This window comes from Rhinolophus sinicus, chromosome 4 (genome assembly GCF_057876585.1).
Source record: "Rhinolophus sinicus isolate RSI-liver-muscle chromosome 4, RSI-T2T, whole genome shotgun sequence".
In the NCBI taxonomy this organism is placed as follows: Eukaryota; Metazoa; Chordata; class Mammalia; order Chiroptera; family Rhinolophidae; genus Rhinolophus; species Rhinolophus sinicus.
The window spans coordinates 96,563,754-96,581,234 of NC_142504.1; the positions used below are offsets into that span (position 1 = coordinate 96,563,754).

The 17,481-nt window shown below is 50.1% G+C and overlaps 2 protein-coding genes across 6 annotated transcripts in view; one reads left to right on the forward strand and one right to left on the reverse strand.

The window, feature by feature from the left end:
• The window catches only part of ARK2C (arkadia (RNF111) C-terminal like ring finger ubiquitin ligase 2C), a 102,258-nt gene extending 94,741 nt beyond the window's left edge, over positions 1-7,517 (forward strand). For both annotated transcript variants that reach the window (XM_019739699.3, XM_019739698.3), the window contains 2 exons: positions 707-813; positions 1,346-7,517. In XM_019739699.3, coding sequence (XP_019595258.1) covers positions 707-813; positions 1,346-1,463 — 225 coding nt within the window. In that variant the 3' untranslated portion in view covers positions 1,464-7,517. The remainder of the gene's footprint in view (positions 1-706; positions 814-1,345) is intronic.
• Positions 7,518-10,058: 2,541 nt separating this feature from the next.
• LOXHD1 (lipoxygenase homology PLAT domains 1) overlaps positions 10,059-17,481 on the reverse strand; it is a 141,341-nt gene continuing 133,918 nt past the window's right edge. For 2 of the 4 annotated variants that reach the window (XM_088797976.1, XM_074340027.2), the window contains 2 exons: positions 14,401-14,520; positions 10,059-13,748 (listed from right to left, as the gene is read on the reverse strand). In XM_088797976.1, coding sequence (XP_088654102.1) covers positions 13,268-13,748; positions 14,401-14,520 — 601 coding nt within the window. In that variant the 3' untranslated portion in view covers positions 10,059-13,267. The remainder of the gene's footprint in view (positions 13,749-14,400; positions 14,521-17,481) is intronic. The other 2 variants (XM_074340031.2, XM_074340030.2) reach the window with 1 other exon arrangement.

Genomic DNA, 17,481 nt, shown 5'->3' on the forward strand with positions numbered 1-17,481 from the left:
AGAGAAATCCAACAATATAAAATAGCAGTGTGGTACAAATCGTAGATGTTAATGTCAGATTGAAGAATTTTGCCTTCATCTAGTAATGAATGAATAAACAAACAGACATTAGTGAGTGGAAGGAAGGGAGCGAGAAAAGGAGGAAAGGGAGGGAGGGAGGGAAGGAGGGAGGAAGAAAGGAAGGAAGGAAAGGGATGAATGGATGCATGGATGAATGCTGGACCTAAAAGTGGAGGGAGAAGCTGGAGGCAGGGATCTAGGCTGGAAAGGGTGGAAGGAAGAGTGGACAGCATGAGGGGAACAGAAAGGAGGAAGCTGTTTATGCACAGCCATCATTTGGCAAAGGATTGATACATCGGCACACAATTCTTTTCCAAACTCTATGGTCCTAGGACAGTATAAAGTTTATGCCTGGGACATGAATTGCTTGGAACAACAAAATTAAAGTCCATTTGGCCTCTTCTTCACTGGGCTTTAACCTTCTGTATCCTCAGCAAGGAAGAGAGGGCTGGGGAGGGGGCAGGGAAAAGGATCTGGGAAGATCATGGGAAGCCTGGGTATTACTTAGGAGCTTAAAAAGAGACTGACTTACAGGGGGAAGGAGGTGGGGAAGAGGCTGCAAGGGAGTGGGGGAGGCTGTGGATGAAAGACAGTGACCACCAGGTGAGTCTACTCCAGGTAACAAATGCTCCTCTGCTTCTCATAGCGAAGACCCCAAGATGGCAAGGGCAAGAAAGAAGAGGGAGAGGAGTCAGATACAGATGAGAAATGCACAATTTGTCTGTCTATGCTGGAAGATGGAGAAGATGTGAGGTAGGAGGTCTGCCTTGGACTCCTTCTCTCTTCGTTCTTGGGTCAATCATGCACAGTGTGTCTGGGGTGGGGTTTGCTTGTGCATGTATGAGTGTGTGTGAGTGTGTGTGTGTGTGTGCTTGTGCCTGCCAACTATGTCATAGTGTGCTTTGTGGTTGTTCTGGGAAGGTGGGGTGTGGAACATTCTAGATATGTGGTGCCTATGGGTGTGGACTCATAGGTACTAAGTTTAAGAGAACAGTGTGATATTTGGCCTGGATGGGTCCTAGACAAAGTCATGGCTTTGTTTGAGGCTAAAATGAAAGAGCTTCATGGAGAAGAGGGCTTTGGGGCTTTCCTTCTTGTCATGACTTCCCATCCCAGCCACAACCTCACTCCATGGCAGGGCTCCCAAGACCCTCTTTGGCCAATCCCCCAGTGGTCCCAGGTGAGAGTCTACTGGTCCCTTGAGTAGTCACTACTCCTCAGTTTCTGGAACAGACCTGGGCCCCTACCCCTCAACCGTTCCTCTGACACTCCCCTTCTCTTTCAGGCGCCTACCGTGTATGCATCTCTTTCACCAACTGTGTGTGGACCAATGGCTCGCCATGAGCAAGAAGTGCCCCATCTGCCGGGTGGACATTGAGACACAACTGGGAGCCGACAGCTGAGGGAGGAATTAGCCAGTGGATGCCCCATTTTCCTTCACCAGGTCCCCCCACGGCCATAGCCCTTGCAGCCAAACTTTGCCTTCTGAGCCATTTGACGTAGAGGAAAAGCCTGCAAGCACATTTTGTGGAAAGAGGAGTTGGTGGTGTCAGTGTCCGAGGGAAAGGAAGGGTGGCGGGGAGGACCCCTCCATCCAGAATGGTGACTGCCCCCATCCACCTCGCTGCGCGGGAAGGAGGGAGCTGGCCGTGCCCGGAGCAGGGGTGGGAAGGGGGGGCCCACGCTGCTGAGAATCTAGATGTGATCCTGAAGGTCCTAGCCGACAGACCGGCCCCTCAATCCTGTCCTTTGAAGGATTGTATATATACCTCTCGACCACGTAGAAACCATGTAGGGGTCTCTAGCTATTTCTGTGGATGGCAGCCGGAGCATGTTAGCTTAAGAAAAATGTTGTGTGTGGTGCTCTAGTCATCTTGTGGTGGACATGTCGCTATTACCGAATTCGCACCAAATATTTCTCATTGAGTTTCTTGTTTTGGTGCCTGACTGAACCAACCAACGACAGCCCAAATCTTCCCGTCTTTAGGAGAGAAAAGGAAAAAACGGTGAAAAAAAAAAAAAAAAAAAAAGCCAAATCCTGTTTATGATGATAAAGGATTTTTTTTTTTTCACCCAGGTTGGGAGGCGGGAGGGGGGGGTTCTTGTTTTGTTTTTGGTTTTGTTTTTTTCCTTTGCTTTTGTTTTTCTCATGTTTACAGTGCACGGAGCATAGAAGAGGGGCATGTGGGAAAGGGGAGGACTAGAAAAGGAGCAGATGGGAGTCTTAGGTGGGCTTCTGAGGGGCTGAGCCAGGGTTGGGAAGGTAGAGTTTGAGTAGGTAGGAGAAGAATTCTGTCTTTAAGGAGGGATCTCCAGTTCCAGAGCCTATCTACTTAGCTCCAGCTGTCCCCCAGGCTCCACAATGAACCAGGGAGGGGCCAGCCTTCAACGAAAGCTGGCCCTGGGTTCCTCAGAATCAGGATGTCCCTGCTCATGCCAGATTCTTCCTGTTGGCTGTGCTCATGCCCTGTCACAACGAGGCAATTTGGCCACTGCCTCCTTGTGCAAAAAATGAACCCGAGGATGAAGATAAGCTAGCATAGGTGATGAACACTGGGTCTTGGGCAAAGTGCTCTCAGCTAGCATGCAAGGACTACGGTCAAACACTGTGGACCTTGAGGAGGACACGGAGCTTCCTTTGGGATGTCTCGGACCCTGCTGGAGTCCCTCAGACTTGGCCCTGGCCCTGAGACCACGTTGGCGGGCTTTGGGAGGTGCGTGCCCCTAGCCTCTGGCTCTTTCTCTGACTCTTCGATAACCTTGGGCAAGTCCCTTTCTTTCTCTGTGCCTCAGTTTCCTTCTCCTTAGAGTGGAGAGAAACACCAGTGCATCCCCATTTCCATTTCCTCTATGTCACCCAGATGTTATGAGGATCAATATTACCTGCCCAACACATCCACGCTCTCTCCTGGGAACCTCCTTGGGGTTCCGGGATGGAGGTGGTAGGAGAAACAGACCTGGAAATTCCAGGTGACACTGCACAGGGTGTCTTTCTGCACCACCCCACAATTTTTCTGAACCTCAAACGAGCAGAGAGATGGGAGGACAGAAGCATGGAGATGGGAAAAACCAACAAATTGCACCAAATCCCCCAATCCCAGCCCAACTTTCTTTATCTGGAGGAGGAAAACACCAGCTCCGCTGGAATTCTGTTCTCTTCCTCCTTTACCATCCCCTCCTCCTCTCCCTCGTTTGCACTGCCCTCAAAGCCTCCCTGTGCCCCAGTCTCAATGCCCTTATCACAATAAGAGAAGACTACAGGGCATAGGATACTTACTACATATATGAAGAAATTCCATAAAGTTAAGGAAATCTGAGTCTGCATTGCTGCTACAAAGGATAAAACCAGGACCAACGGGTAAAAATGACTGGGAGGCAGATTTTGGCTTGAGGTAGAAGCTTTTCGCACAACCAGAGCTGCAGGTGGAGGGACGACGGCTCTGGACCCCTGCAGGCAGAGAATGAAGGAGGTGGCTCCTTGTGGGAGGGTTCCTTGAGGAACCCTCAGATGAAGGCAGTGATCGCTGCGTGCCCACCTTCATGGGTGCCCGCCAGTGCAGGCACTGGGAGAGACAATAGCAAAGAAGACTAGATCCCCGTCTCAAGGAGTATACAGTCCAGCCCAGGAGCTAAGACACAAACAACAGTGCAGAAATGGTGAGGAGCCTGATTCAGGGTTGACGGCGGTGAGCATGACTTTGTCCCTTCCGTTCAGTGATTCCAGTGTGTGAGCAATGTCTTTAGGGATAAATGGCTGGAGACCTCACCAGCGTGGAAAGTACTTCTGAGTCAGGATTTGGGGGAAAGCTAGTTATTATAATAGTTGCCCTGGCGAGTTGGGAATCCTCCCCAGCCTGCTTCCGTCCAGAGGTAGCCAGGGTGGCCTAGGGGAGGTCCGTCCCCTGTTAGTCTCTTGTTCTTCTCTCCAAGGCCAGTTTGAAAAGCTAGCAGGTAGAGGGAGTCTGTGTAGAACAAGCACAGATGGAATGAGAGCTGGCCTCCTGGGTCCCAGTCTTGGCTCTTTGTGACAAAGTGGGCAGACCTAGAACGCTGCTTGCTTCTCTCTGGGCCTCAGCCGTAACACAAGGAGGTTGGATTGGATGCTTGCGAAATTTCCTTCCAACATTCACATTCTCTGATCCTTCTAACATCAACACATCATTCAAGTACTTAGAGTTGTGTGCTGACTGAGCTGTTGAAATGACTTGCTGTGGGCACCAACATCTGTTTCAGAGCCTGAGAGTGGGGCACGGTCCCCTCCTCAATTATCTGCAGGCTCCTCAGTGCCCCAGGAGAACTTTAGGCACTGACTGGGGTAGGTGGGATGCACCTGGAGGGGAGAGGTCAGCTGCTGGGGGTAGAGCCTAAAGCCTCCCTTTTCCTCCGCTCTCTCTGGGGCCCTCTTCCCCTACAGGTGGGCACAGGAGGTGACGTGGACCAAGGCACCTCCCAGCAACCTTAGCCGGGCAGCCGTCAGGGTGAGAAGAGAGGACAGGGGTCTGTGCTTCTGCTCCCTCGAGGCCCCCTCCCCTATTGTCTGGGAGCCGGGGAAGAGTAGAGAAGAGGCAGGCTCAGGCCTCAGCATCTCACACCTACCACCTCCAGGAGGGGAGACCTCCTGTTCTCCTGCTCAACTCAAGGGACTCAGACCCTTTCCTGACTGAGACGCATGAGTGCCTTCTGGGGCCAGAGCTGCCCCAGGGTCAAGTTGGGCCTCCAAGCCACAGCACAGCCCGGGCCGCAGTGGGTCCACTGAGGACGCCAATCACTGAAACTAATGCCACAAGCCCAGACTGTGTGGGCAGAGGGGGGGGCACAGAGCTCCCCCACTTGCCCGGACCCCCTGGGGCCCTGTAGCCCTTGCCTACCACCTGTGGCAGGACTCGAGCTCCTCTTCTGCAAATGTTCCCAGCCTCCGTGCAAGTATTCTTAACTCTTTACGCCTAATGAACAAGCACAGTTTTTTCAATGGTGAGTAAAAAGCACCAGATTTTCTTTTTTCCCCTGAAGAAATCCTCCAAGCCCCTCGCCTGCCGGCGGGACACACACTCCCCGAGTGGGGCTGTAGCAACGTCTGTCAGGTTTCCCCCTCGTGTTTCATCTCCTGCGCGCGTAGAGCAAATGCTAGAGCGATTTCAGCTGATAGAAAAACAAAAATGAAAAAAAAAAAACACAAAAAACAAAAACATGGCACGTTGCTAGTTTACAGGGTTTTGTGAGTTTAAATGCCTTATATTTAACAATCATAATTTATGACTAACTTGTAGATATCGTGGGTTCTTATTTAATTATTTTTATAGTTGTTTTGCATTTTTAATTATAATTTATTTATTTAGAAAGGATACTAATTTTTTTTATTACTCCTATTACCTCATTTTGGCGTTGTTTCTGGGAGTGGAATGCTTTGCATGCATTGGTACGATGACAAACAACTACGAATACAAAAAAAAAATTTAAATAAAATTCCGCGAACTTTATTTCGTCCAAATTATCAGGGTGTGTGATTGCAAGCTGTCCTACTGTGGTGCTGGCCTCTTTGGATACATTCCATACGAAATGCAAACCTTTGATTCTGTATGCTGTGATCTAGTGAAAAACTCCAATATAGTGACTGTATTTAGCACATATATAAATATAATTTGCACTCGTCAGCAGACTGGGGTAATCCTTTCACTTGCTACCCTTGGCCCTCCAACCCCCACCCCCATCATTACCCTGTTTTTTCCTTCTTCCGTCACCCTTCCCACAACCTCAGCCCACCCTGCCTTCATTCTCTGAGGAAGGTAGTCCGGGGGCTCTAGAGGTCACTCTCTCCACCTGAGGTCCAAATCTCTCTGCTTCCAGAATGTTCCATTCGGACATAACCAGCAGGAGCATCTGAAAGCCAAAAAACCTGATTTATTAGAACAAGCCCTGGACTGGGAGTCAGGAGGCTCCGCTTTTCAGACGACCTTTATTGTGAACTTTCCTGTAACCTTGAGCAAGTCACTGGGCCTCCCTGTGTCTCAGTTTTCTGGGCTGGGGTAAAGGGAGGTGAACTGGAGGGTATCTAGGGAAAGGAGAGGAGAGGAAGAGAGTGGACTGAGAATTTATCCAGCAGATTGGTTCAAAGGGGACCTCTGGAAGTTTCCTGTCCTTTGCAGCATCCTGTGGGTGAGAGGGAGGCAGGCCAGCTGGACACATCCCCAGACATGGGACCTGCTTTCTCACAAGGTTTGGTGGTCACTTGAAGAGTGAGCAGAAGTCCATGTCTTGTTAGCTATGGGGATGGGGTAGGCAGAATATAAGCCCAAGTTATGATGTTTGGGACTGGCACCCCATCCTCTCATCTCCCAGAGCCTTTGTTTTTAAGGCATCACCCTTGGCAACCCAAGATGGGGACACAGATTTTAGACTCATGGTCTCTCTTCCTTTACTCTCTCTGTCACTGCTCCGTGGGAAGAGTGCTAGGGGAGGGTTTGGGGAAACTGTGGCCTCAAAGGCTGGCACAGCAGTGAGCCCAGATGCCTTTGGGCCCAAAGGAGAGAGGAGGTCCATGGCCCCAGGAGAAGACTCTGCGTGGACTCGGACCCTGGCCCAGAGTGCGAGGATCACCCACTCCTGTGCTCTCTGCATGTCTGCCTCCTCCCTCCTTTCCTCCTTCCCTTCTTTTCCAGCCCATCACTCCCTCTTGCCTCTTGACATCACTGCCTTTGCTGGTGGAGAAGTCCAGCCTCCACATGAGGCCCCCTGGGATGGTGCTGATGGGGGAGGAAGTGGAGGCCCAATTCGCCACACTGCCTGGCCAGGCTTGTAAGAGTGGCTGGGCCATGCATGGTCCCTAAGTCCCACCTTTGCTCTGGCCAGACTATGCATCCCGTTCCCTGGGCTTCCTGCCTGCTGCCTGCCCAGCTTCCCTTTCTGCCTCTGCTCTGGGGCCTTGTTCTCTTGCTTTCCCACCGGGGCGTATGACTACCACACTGCCAGGCCTGGCAGACACTGCCCCCTTGGCAAGGCTCCTGGATGAACATGCCTTATGCTGCTCTGCAGGGTCAGAGTGGGAAGGGGCCCTTTCCCTGGCTGGCCTATGCCCCGACCCCTCCCACTCCAGCCTTTCCCTCCCCTAACCCCACCCCTGGCCCTGGCTGTGGCTCATTTCTCAGCTGTGGAGCCAGCCGAACTGGGCCCTCCAGGGGGTAATTTGGTTGCCCCTGGTAAGTGAAAGGATTATCCTCAGTTTTGATTGTCCTTTTTTGTAATCCTCCTGCTGTTCTGTTCTGTTGTGCTGTGCGACATTTTGCTACATAGACTATTTTATAGCAGAAAGCTAGAAGAATATTTATTATGAATATTAAAGCAATAGTGCATCAATGAAAAGGCAGAGACATTAGGAATTGTGTAAATGCTTAGATTCACTTTTGGTGGATTTTTTGTACTTTATTTATAACTAATAAAAATGAACTGCATTGCTAACTACACCTCACTCGTGCAGGGTGCTTATTTCTATGTAGACCCAGGGTATGTCCAGACAAAGCCTCTCACAGATCTCTGTGTCCAGGAACTGAGGTAATAGTAGGTATCTCTTCCTTACCCATTTTCCTCCTCCTCCCTCCTGTCTTTCCTCTTTTTCCTCTCCCCTCCCCTCTTCCTCTTCTTCCTCTGCTTCCTCTTCCTTCTCTCTTATGTATTCTTTTCTTTTACTTCTTTATCTCTCAAAGAATCTGTTCTGTGTTGTGAACCAACCATCTGATTAACCTGCTCCCTAAACTTTAGTTTATGGGTCTTAAAGGGAAAAGTTCCCATTTTTGATCAATTTTCAAGTGTAACCTCTTGTGTTTTGCACAGGAGGGCTCCTCCGTTTCCCTGTAGGAGAGAAGGAATTTGATTTTTGACAGTTGGTGTGTAGTTTGTATTCCTTTGTCAGAGCCCAGACTCAGACAGTCGGTGTTGTCTGGAACCTGTTCTCAGCGTGTGCGTCAGTGAACTGAAAGATGGCTTTTTGTCATAAACTACAAGCAGAACCTATATTAATGAACTTTAAATAAAAAGTCATAGACTTCATTTTTAGGGCAGTTTTCGGTTTACAGGAAAATGAGCAGAAAGTACAGAGAGTTCCCATATATTCTCTGGCCACTGGAACCCAGTTTGTCTGTTATTCACATTTTGCCTCAGTGGGGTACGTTATTAAAATGGATGAGCCAATAGCAATACATTATTATTGACTGAAGTCCATCGTTTACATTGGGTTAATGAATGTTTAAATCCCCAGTTCTTGCTTAAGGGAGATGGTCCCAAATTCTGTCTAGCTTTCCACGTATTTCCATCTATGTCTCTTGATCTACGAACCAGGGCTCTTTAATTCTGGCCTCACCACTAACCAGCGTGTAGATGTGGGAAAGACACTGCCCTTCCCTCGTTTGCCAACTGTAAAAATGTGGATGGTAGACTAGGCTCCTTCTAGTTCCTACCTTCTACAGGTCTCTACTCATAGGTCCCACCTCCCTCTGTTATCCTTGTCTATTTAATTACTGTCTACACAATGGAGTTTGTCCTAGAAGCAAAGGCCTGAGATACTTTTGGAAGTTTTCTTTCCTTGGATTTTGCCCCTCCCCTTCTCTCTCTCTCTCTCTCTCTCTCTCTCTCTCTCTCACACACACACACACACACACACACACAGCAAATGTGCCTGTGGCCTTCCTAACCTCCACCCCTCCCCCACCTCCCTATTGCAGTGCCCAGGAGGAAAGGAACTTTTCAGAAAACATCCAGACTCGTGCTCTGTGTGGGCTCGTGACTCCCAGTCACCATGAAGACCCCCAGGAGGTTAAGAAGGAGCAGAGTCTATCTGTATTCATCAGGACTCTCCAGGGAAAAAGAAGATAGATAGATAAAAGATGATAGATAGACAGATAGACGACAGATTTACATGAGGGAGAATTAGCTCACATGATTATGGAAGCTGAGAAGCCCCCCTGATCTGTTGTCCGCAAGCTGGAGCCTCAGGAAAGTTGGTGTATAATTCGGTTTGAGTTCAAAGGCCTGGGGACCAGGTGAGACTGGTGTCTCACTAAAAGGGCAGGAGAAGACGAATGTCCAGCTCAAGCAGGCAGGCAGGAAAGAAACAAATTCCTCCTTCCTCCGCCATTTTGTTCTATTCAGGCGCTCAGTGGATTGGATGATGCCCACCCACACCAGGGAGGGCAATCACTTTGCTGAACACACTGATTCAAATAATGTCATCTGGAAACACCCTCACAGACATACCCAAATAATGTTTAATCTGGACACTGTGACCAAATTGACACATCAAATTAACCGTCACACTTTCCTCACCTCTGCCTCAGGCCACGTTGAAGCTTCTAGGCTGGAGTACAGAACCCATCTTCCCTCCAGCTCATAAACAACACCACCTCTCCCACCATCCAGGTGCCACTACCCAAACTTCCCTGTTAAATTTAGGGCTTAAATGCTCTTTCCTCTCTTAAAAAGTCATTTCCTCTCCAAGTCTGTCTGTCCCAAACCTCCTTCTCTCCTGTGTGCTCCATTTACTTACTTCCTTTGTCTGAGGTCCAGACTCCCCCTCCTGTTCCCTGAAGCCCCTCACTCAGGGTGTCTGCTGGTGGTTGATGCCTGGTGCCTCGCTCTGCTAAGGGGCTGGGAGTAAAGGGGGTGTCTGTCTGTTCAGGAGGGACACAGCACCAGGGGTCCACAGGGAGTGGGGCAGCCGTGGTACTTCCTCTAGTTGACTCCTCATAATCAGAATTCAGAGGGGTGTATCTGAACTGGCTGAGTTTACTTCTATCAAAATCTTGGACGAAAAGGATTGTTCAGCCAGAGAGGAGAAAATCATATTGGAAGGCTTTTGTTTCACCTACTTAAGAGCAAAATGTTCTTTAGGCTTCCGTGCAACAGTTTGTATGTAAATAGCTTGTGTTAATTGCGAATGAGTTTTATCTTTCCTTTGATGTAGACCCCCCGGAGATACTTATTTGGAAATAAGTTACTCGAAAGCAATATAATTAAGGTTCTTTCCAAATATTTTTTAATGCAGGCTTGTCTCTAAATCAGGTGAGGAAAGAGAGCTGATATAAAAACCTCATCATTCAAGAAGCCGTCCTTATAAGGAAGAACTTTATGACAATGGGAGCTGTCAGCACCAGGGGGGTTTGGGGAAGGCACAGCAGCTCTGGCAAAAACTTCAGGGATGGAAGGAAGGTGCTGGGGGAGGAAGAAACCGTTCCTTCCTTTGTTTTCTTCACCCTGAGCTCTAGTGAGGGAACTCTGCCTTGGTGGAAGAAGAGGTAGCATTCCAGCACCACCTGGCCTTGGCTCACCACCCCAGGAATGACCAGGGGCTATGTCAGCAACATGGGCACTGGGGTGAGAGGGGTTGAAGAGGAAACCTTGCAAGAGAAGGGGCTTGTTCACCTTCACCATGGCTGACTGTTGGATCTCAGCCCTGGAATTAGGACTGCTGTGGTACAGAGTTTTGTGGGGGCTTTGGGTAGAAGAATAGCTTTCTGCCAGAGCCAGAACTAGGGGGAGGCAAGCGAGTGCCGTGGATGCAACATTTGGGGAGGCCTCCCTCTCAGGTACCAGCCCTGTTTTCACATGAGCCTGAGGTGACCCTGCCATTTTGCAGCCTGGGCTCCTTGCTTACTTCTCCCTAATTCCAGCTTTGCTTTTGGCTTTGTCAAAAGCACAATTCCTGAGATTGCCTGTAAAGAAGAGATGGGAATTGAAAGATAAAGCCCAGACCAAAGGCAGAAGGGGTAAGATTTGGAGGGAGGCCTGCTCCTGGGAGCTTCTCATGGGCATCCCTCATTCCTTCCTCAGGGTAGAGGGCAGGCATGTGGGCAGCAGCCAGGTGAGAGCAGAATGCAGCAGGGGTCAGTCTTTCCCCACTTTTCCCCAGAACTTGAAGTGGTTCCCTCCCACCTTCACCTACAGCTTCTGCACAGCCTGGGTGGAGAAAGGACCGTAGGATGTCGAGCAATAGAACTTGCCAGAGTCCCAGCACCTCTCTGCCCCTCCCCCAAGGCTGTACCCATCCCAAAGAGGGCTGTGGAGATGGGACTTGACAGACGTTGAATTCTCCAAGACTCCTGGCTCCTTGCTATCTCCTGTCCACCGCCATGCACATCTGCCCCCATCCCAGCCTCCTCCACAGCATGCGAAGGGCATCAGATAGCCTAGTATGAGCCCAGCTTTGCCCCTGTGGGCTGCTGAGTCAGTCAGAGGCCCACTCTGGCCCCACTCCTATAAAAACAGGGAGACTGGATGAGCACGGTGGGATGGAAGGGTGGATGGGTGACAGGACTCCCAGCAGAGAGAACAGCTCCAGCAGAGGCAGAGCAGAGAGGACAGTGTCTCATAGCCGGAGGGTAATCTACGGGGCATGGAACTGTGGGCAACTTGCCCACGATGGAAATGGCCCAGGTACTGGGAACATGGGGACTCAGGTGCGGGGTGTGGTGTCTCAGATCTGAAACGAGACAGAGTGTACAGGGACTGAGAAAGACCCCACAATAAGTGCGAGTGAGAGGAAGGTGCCAAACACCTGCCAGTCCAGAAAGAAAGACACTGACTCCAATAGCAATTGGAGCCAGACATTTAAATTACAGAGTTGAGATGGACTTTGTGCCTTAAGGTGGTTGTTGGACTTTTTATGACCTGAGAATGTCCAGAAGAGTTGCGAGGCTTGCCTCAATTTTCACAGGGACAGAGGAAGAATCAGTTCCACAGAAAAAGATACGGTAAAGCCATTTAACGATTACTTGTCCCCTAGGACAAAACAGCCTCCTAGAGTCTTGATCCGCAGATGGACATACCTTTCTACGCAGGTGCTGAGGTAATACTGCCTGCGTATGAACTCATGTAGTCCTCATACTAACCTACGAGAGAGGTGCGATCACTCTCCCTGTTTCACGGGTGACGACCCCGAGGCCTGAGAGAAGAAATAACGTGCCCAAGCTCTCCCAGCGGGTGAGAGGTGGAGCTGGGACTCAAGCCCAGGCAGGCTGCCTCGGAGCCTGTGCCTTCCATCTCGGCCCCTCTCCAAGAGTCTCTGAGGCTTCCCGAAACTTGCCTCAGAGCCACGAAGCCTTGCTAAGAATCTACACCTGTCTGCTGGAGGGCACAGGGTGACAAAGCAGGGCAGGGGAACCCCTTACTGGGGTGCCTCTCTATAGGAAGATTTCGGCCTAATGCACCTTGCCGCTCAGGCCCCCGTGCAGAAAATCAGAGGGGCTCAGCTCAGAGGCACTCTTCCTGTGCATTACCCTTTGTGACTGTCAGTCAGGGACTGTGCACGTGTATAGGGGGAGGGGGACGCACGTGCACATGTGCACATGAGTGTGTGGTTCTCCTGCTGCCTCTCTGTCAAAGTCATGACCCCTTGTCAGTGCACATTGCCCACAGTGAGCCACGGCCAATAGGTACTAAATGACCCCGATGTCCCCTTCTCCCCTCCCAGCCTGAATGCAGCAGTGACCAGGTATTGTCCCCCCATCACCTTCTGCTTAGGTCTCCACGTCTCAACTGTGTTATCACAGGCTGGGGCAGCAGGTGGGCACTTGGCAACGCGTTCCCTGCAAAGTGATAGAAAGAATCAAGTACCTTTTCACAGGCTCATAAATCCCTCTGGCAAAAACACTTCCTCCTGACGTTTTTCTCCATTTGTGCTGGATTTATTGAAACTGGGAAGAAGAGTGCATTGTTAGTGAGCAGATGCCAAGACGAGTTCTTTGTGGGGTGTGGTTGGTAATAATTTAATTAGCCCAGCTTTTTTGGTGGGGGGAGGGGAAGAGTGTTAATTAGTTTTTGCTTAAAATACACCATCTTGATGGCCTCTTCTTTCCTACTCTTTCCCCTGGGTGAAGCCCCAGTTTCCCATTCACACCTGCAGCAAGTCTTAGCCTGGTCATCGCTATTATTGGAAGAGAAAAATGCAAAGAGTTAGTTTTGCGCAGCCATGGCTTATGACACATGCTGACTGATTCCTGTAGGCCCGGGAGAAGGGGTGGGGTGGGGTGCAGTCACCGGCAGTGGCCTTCAAAGGACCGTGAAGTTCTGGTGCACAGTGCCACAGGCCACCTTTTGGTCCCCAGTTCCAGCTCCAGGAGGCTTCAGGAAAAGACTGCTGGAGGCCAGGGTGGGGGTGGGAAGGTGTGGCCAGGAGCAGCTGGGTGAGAGAGTGGCCCCGAGCGGACGGAGCGCCTGCAGCCCCTCAGACAGAAGGGAAGAGTTCTCTCCAGGTGAGCCCGTCCCCGCGCTTCTTGTCCAGCCACCTGCCGCACTTGAAGATGGTGGCCACTCCGGTTCTGGTGTTGGTCACCTCCACCTTATCCACCAGCCAGCCCGAGTAGTAGCCGCTGCTGTCGTGTTCCACGCGCACCTTGCGCAGCTCCCCCAGCTCCAGCGTCTCCAGGAAGAAGTGGTCGGTTTGACCTCGCTCGAACAGGTTGCGCATTTTCTTCTTCAGCTCCCGCTTGCCTGTGTCCCCATTGGACCCAAAGATGGTCACAAAGACGTTGGCGTCAGTGCCCGCCCCTGGCTCAAAGCCTGTTGTCACGATGACCTCGTACTTGACTGGCACCAGGCTCTGGACCTTGCTGGCAAAGCTCTCGGTGGTCTTGGTGACCTCGAATACCTTGAAGTACTTCCTCTTCCTCTTGAGGGGGATGAGGCTGTCGCAGTCAAAGAAGTACCTGGGGTGGGGGAGGGGCGAAGCTGAGTGCTCCCCAGCCAAGGCTCACGCCCTCCCTCAGGACCTCTGGCCCTCCCTCCATAAATGATTCCTTCCCAAGGTGACTGGATATTGGGGCCGGAAACATCTGCGTTAAAATGGGAGGAGGGGGTCTTCTTAATCTTCAGATTCACAGTGAGTGGCATCTGCATTCTTCTAGCTGCTGTTTGATTCTCCCTTTCTTTTCCCCCCTCACACACCACAGCTGATTCACCAGCCAGCTCCGATGAGCTGGTCTCTAAAATAGATCCAGAATCAGCTCACCTGGAAAAGTCGGCAGTGGCTTCCTATCTGCCCTGTTGCCCCTCTGGTCCAAGCCACTACCATCTTCCCTCCGGAATAATCAGCCTCCTAACTTGTTTCGCTGCTTCTTGCTTTCTACAGTGAATTCTCTACACAGTAGCCCAGTGACCCTGAGCCCAGGAACGTCATTCATCTGCTGAGAACCCTCCAATGGCTGCCCAGATTATGCACAAATCACCACCTTACGAAGGCCTGCAAGACACTACGTGATCTGACCCTCTTCCTGTCCCCTGCCCTTCTCCTTGAGGCTCACTCCATGCCAGTCATGCGGATCCCCTGGCTCCCTCAAAGGGACTGATTAATGTTTTTACCTGATATTGTCACTTTCAGAGGCAGCTGTGGGATTCAGAGTGACAATTCCAGGCAAAGCCAAGTATAAACGTGGCTGTGGAATGTGCGCTCCCAAATCCCTCACACTTGGCTGAGTTGAACTATGAGAGAGCGAGAGCGAGAGCAAGAGAGTGAGAGTGAGAGAGAACATGTACATGGACGGCACAGTGCACGAGCTAAGAGACAGTCCTCTACTTAAGAAGCCAGCATAGGGCCGGCCCAGTGGCTCAGGTGGTTGGAGCTCCGGCCGGTTCGATTCCCACATGGGCCAGTGGGCTCTCAACCACAAGGTTGCCGGTTCGATTCCTCGACTCCCGCAAAGGATTGTGGGCTCTGCTCCCTGCAACTAACAACGGCAACTGGACCTGGAGCTGAGCTGCGACCTCCATAACTTTGATTGAAAGGAGAACTTGACTTGGAAAAAATCCCGGAAGTACAACACTGTTCCCCAATAAAGTCCTGTTCTGCTTCCCCAATAAAATCTTAAAAAAAAAGAAAAAAGAAGAAGCCAGCAGAAGCAAGTCCAGGGCCAAGAGAAATGGTCGTGGATCAGAAAGTCCTTTCCCTACCCCCACCCACCCTCAACTTTAGCCTCTGGGTATCAGGGAGAAAGTCAGAGGGCACAGTGGGAAACTCTGCATAGGGTGTACGGGGTCCTGGGGTTTGCCCCAGCCCTGGCACCTGTGTGACCTCGAGTAAGTCACATGCCCTACCTAGACCTTGGTTTTCTCATTGGCAATGCTAATCTTTTACCAGTGTTGGAAATAAGCAGTCCTGGCACTGGCTAATGACTTCAGGAATGCAGCCCTGAAAGGGTGTGCCCAGTGGTGCCAAATCAAATCTTATTCTAGATAAAAATCCAAAACAGCAGAAAGACTCGGTTTTCTGCAAACTTACTAAGTGCCAGGGCTTCGCATTCTTCCATCTCATTAACTCCCACAACAACCCTCAGTTGTAGGTTGCATCCTCCCATTTCACAAAAAGGGAAAGCAAGGCTTGGAGGAGAGAACTTGCTGCTCACAGTGACCCCGAGCTGGAGCCCAGAGCCAGCCTGCCTGGCCACCTGAAGAGCCAGCCATTTAAAGGCACTAGGCAAGAAATCCTTATTCTATTTTGAGATCTCTCTTCCCCCAGTTTATCACTTGGTAAATCTGGGTTGTTACATACCACACTTCTTGGGGGAGGAGGGGTATATACTTCCATTCTTTGCTTTAAATTCTTTTAAAATGTATTTCTTGATGCATAGGCCCACTAATATACATAATTCTATATAAATGCACAAATCGTGTGAGCACATGCAAGTTTTTTCTAAATTCACTCTTTTCCTTTTCCTTTGTGCTTGGCGCGAGCTCCTTTTTTCTCCCTCATTTCCATTCAGTGTCCCAATGTCACCTCAGATAACCGAGGTAACAACTGCAAGGGTATCTTGCCAAACTTCCCTCCCTTTCACCCAACCTGCACAGACCCACAGAGACACAGACATGTGGGACGTCAGTGTTCCCTTTAGAAAACGGCATCATACAACATGTGTTTTCCCATCTCTTGCTTTTCTCACTCAACCGTCCTTCCTGGGAATTGCTCCAAGTCATCTGGTACCTATTTAATTCATTATTTTTAGTGGCTTGAGAAATATCCCCTGGGGTAGCTATCAGGAAATGTTTTCTAATAGACATAATTATAAGATCACCAAAACGTGGGACCTCCGAGCTTGGTGGAGTCAAGACTCTAGCTGTGGAAGGGACACATGCCAGGCTGTTCCTGCTGGAAATGGGGGCGGGTCATCAGCAAGAGTGAAGGCAAGAGAAGAGCGTAACAAACACAAAAGAAATTGAATATATGAAAAAACATGGAGAATATGATCACACTTCTGTGAACAGTGTGTATGTGAGACGTTAGAAAAATGCCAGAGAGCTTGAGGTCACCAAATGCTCGTGGCGGCCGACTCTGATGGGTAGGGCTTTAGGGAATTTTCACTTTCTTTTGTACGCTTTTTTTTTTTTTTTGGCATTATTTGAAGTTTTATAATTATGTATTGTATATGATATCAGGATAGAACAATGAAGCTGTTTTTGGTCTTAGAAAAAGAAACACACACCTCTCTGTGTGTCCTCCCACTGAAATCCTGAGGACATTATGATGAAGAATGGGTCAGAAAGGGAATGCACTTTGCTGGAAAGGAGTCAGAACTGGGAAAGGTTGGAAGATGAAAGCTTGAGATTATTGTGTTTATAAGAACTTGAGATTACATTCATTTGTCATCCATGGAAATCCAAATGTTATGGTTAACATGGTAGTTGGAAAGGAACTGCATACACAGGGTTATGTAGTGGTTTCTATAACGGCAGAATGCCAGCACGTTCTAGCATGGTGACATGTCAATCGCCACAAGGATGAAACACGCATGCATGGTCCTCCTTCTGGATGGAGGTGATATTTCTGGAGGGGACACAGGTTTTCATCCATCAGAAACCACAGGCCTGAGCCCTGCACAGGCAATGGGCTGGAGTAGGACTTCTGAGTCCCCCCCAGGCTGGAACCCCTCCCATCCTTCCCCTACCTCTAAACTCTGGAGAGCATCTAGCTCTCCTCCCAGAAGGAGAGACTGAGGCACAGAGAGGTGATGGGTTATTGCCTGAGGCCACGCAGCTGACTAGGTGACAGCTCTACTATCTGGACCCCCTGTACCCCCCATCCCTTTGGAAAGAACCCTGCCCTGAGGACATCCCTCCCTCCCCCTCCAGCCTGAGGACAAACTGGCCAAAGGCCACACTCCTGAGGGTGTAGAAAAAGATGCTTCACTGCGAGTGGCGGCCTCTTTGTACTGATGAAAAATCCCACAACTCAGCCCCCGAAGTTCATGCACTGGACTGTCACTTCTCCACCTCCTGCTGGAGGTGCCGTGCGATGCTAAGATCTTTGGCCCTCTCCTGCTCACAGCCAACACTGTTGGTTTCAAGTTAACTCAAGGGGTGACAATTTCATTTTATTATTCTATTGTACAGCAGTATTTTGTTTTATTTATTTTGGGGGTTTGCAGAGGAGCAGTATCAGCAGACGCATTC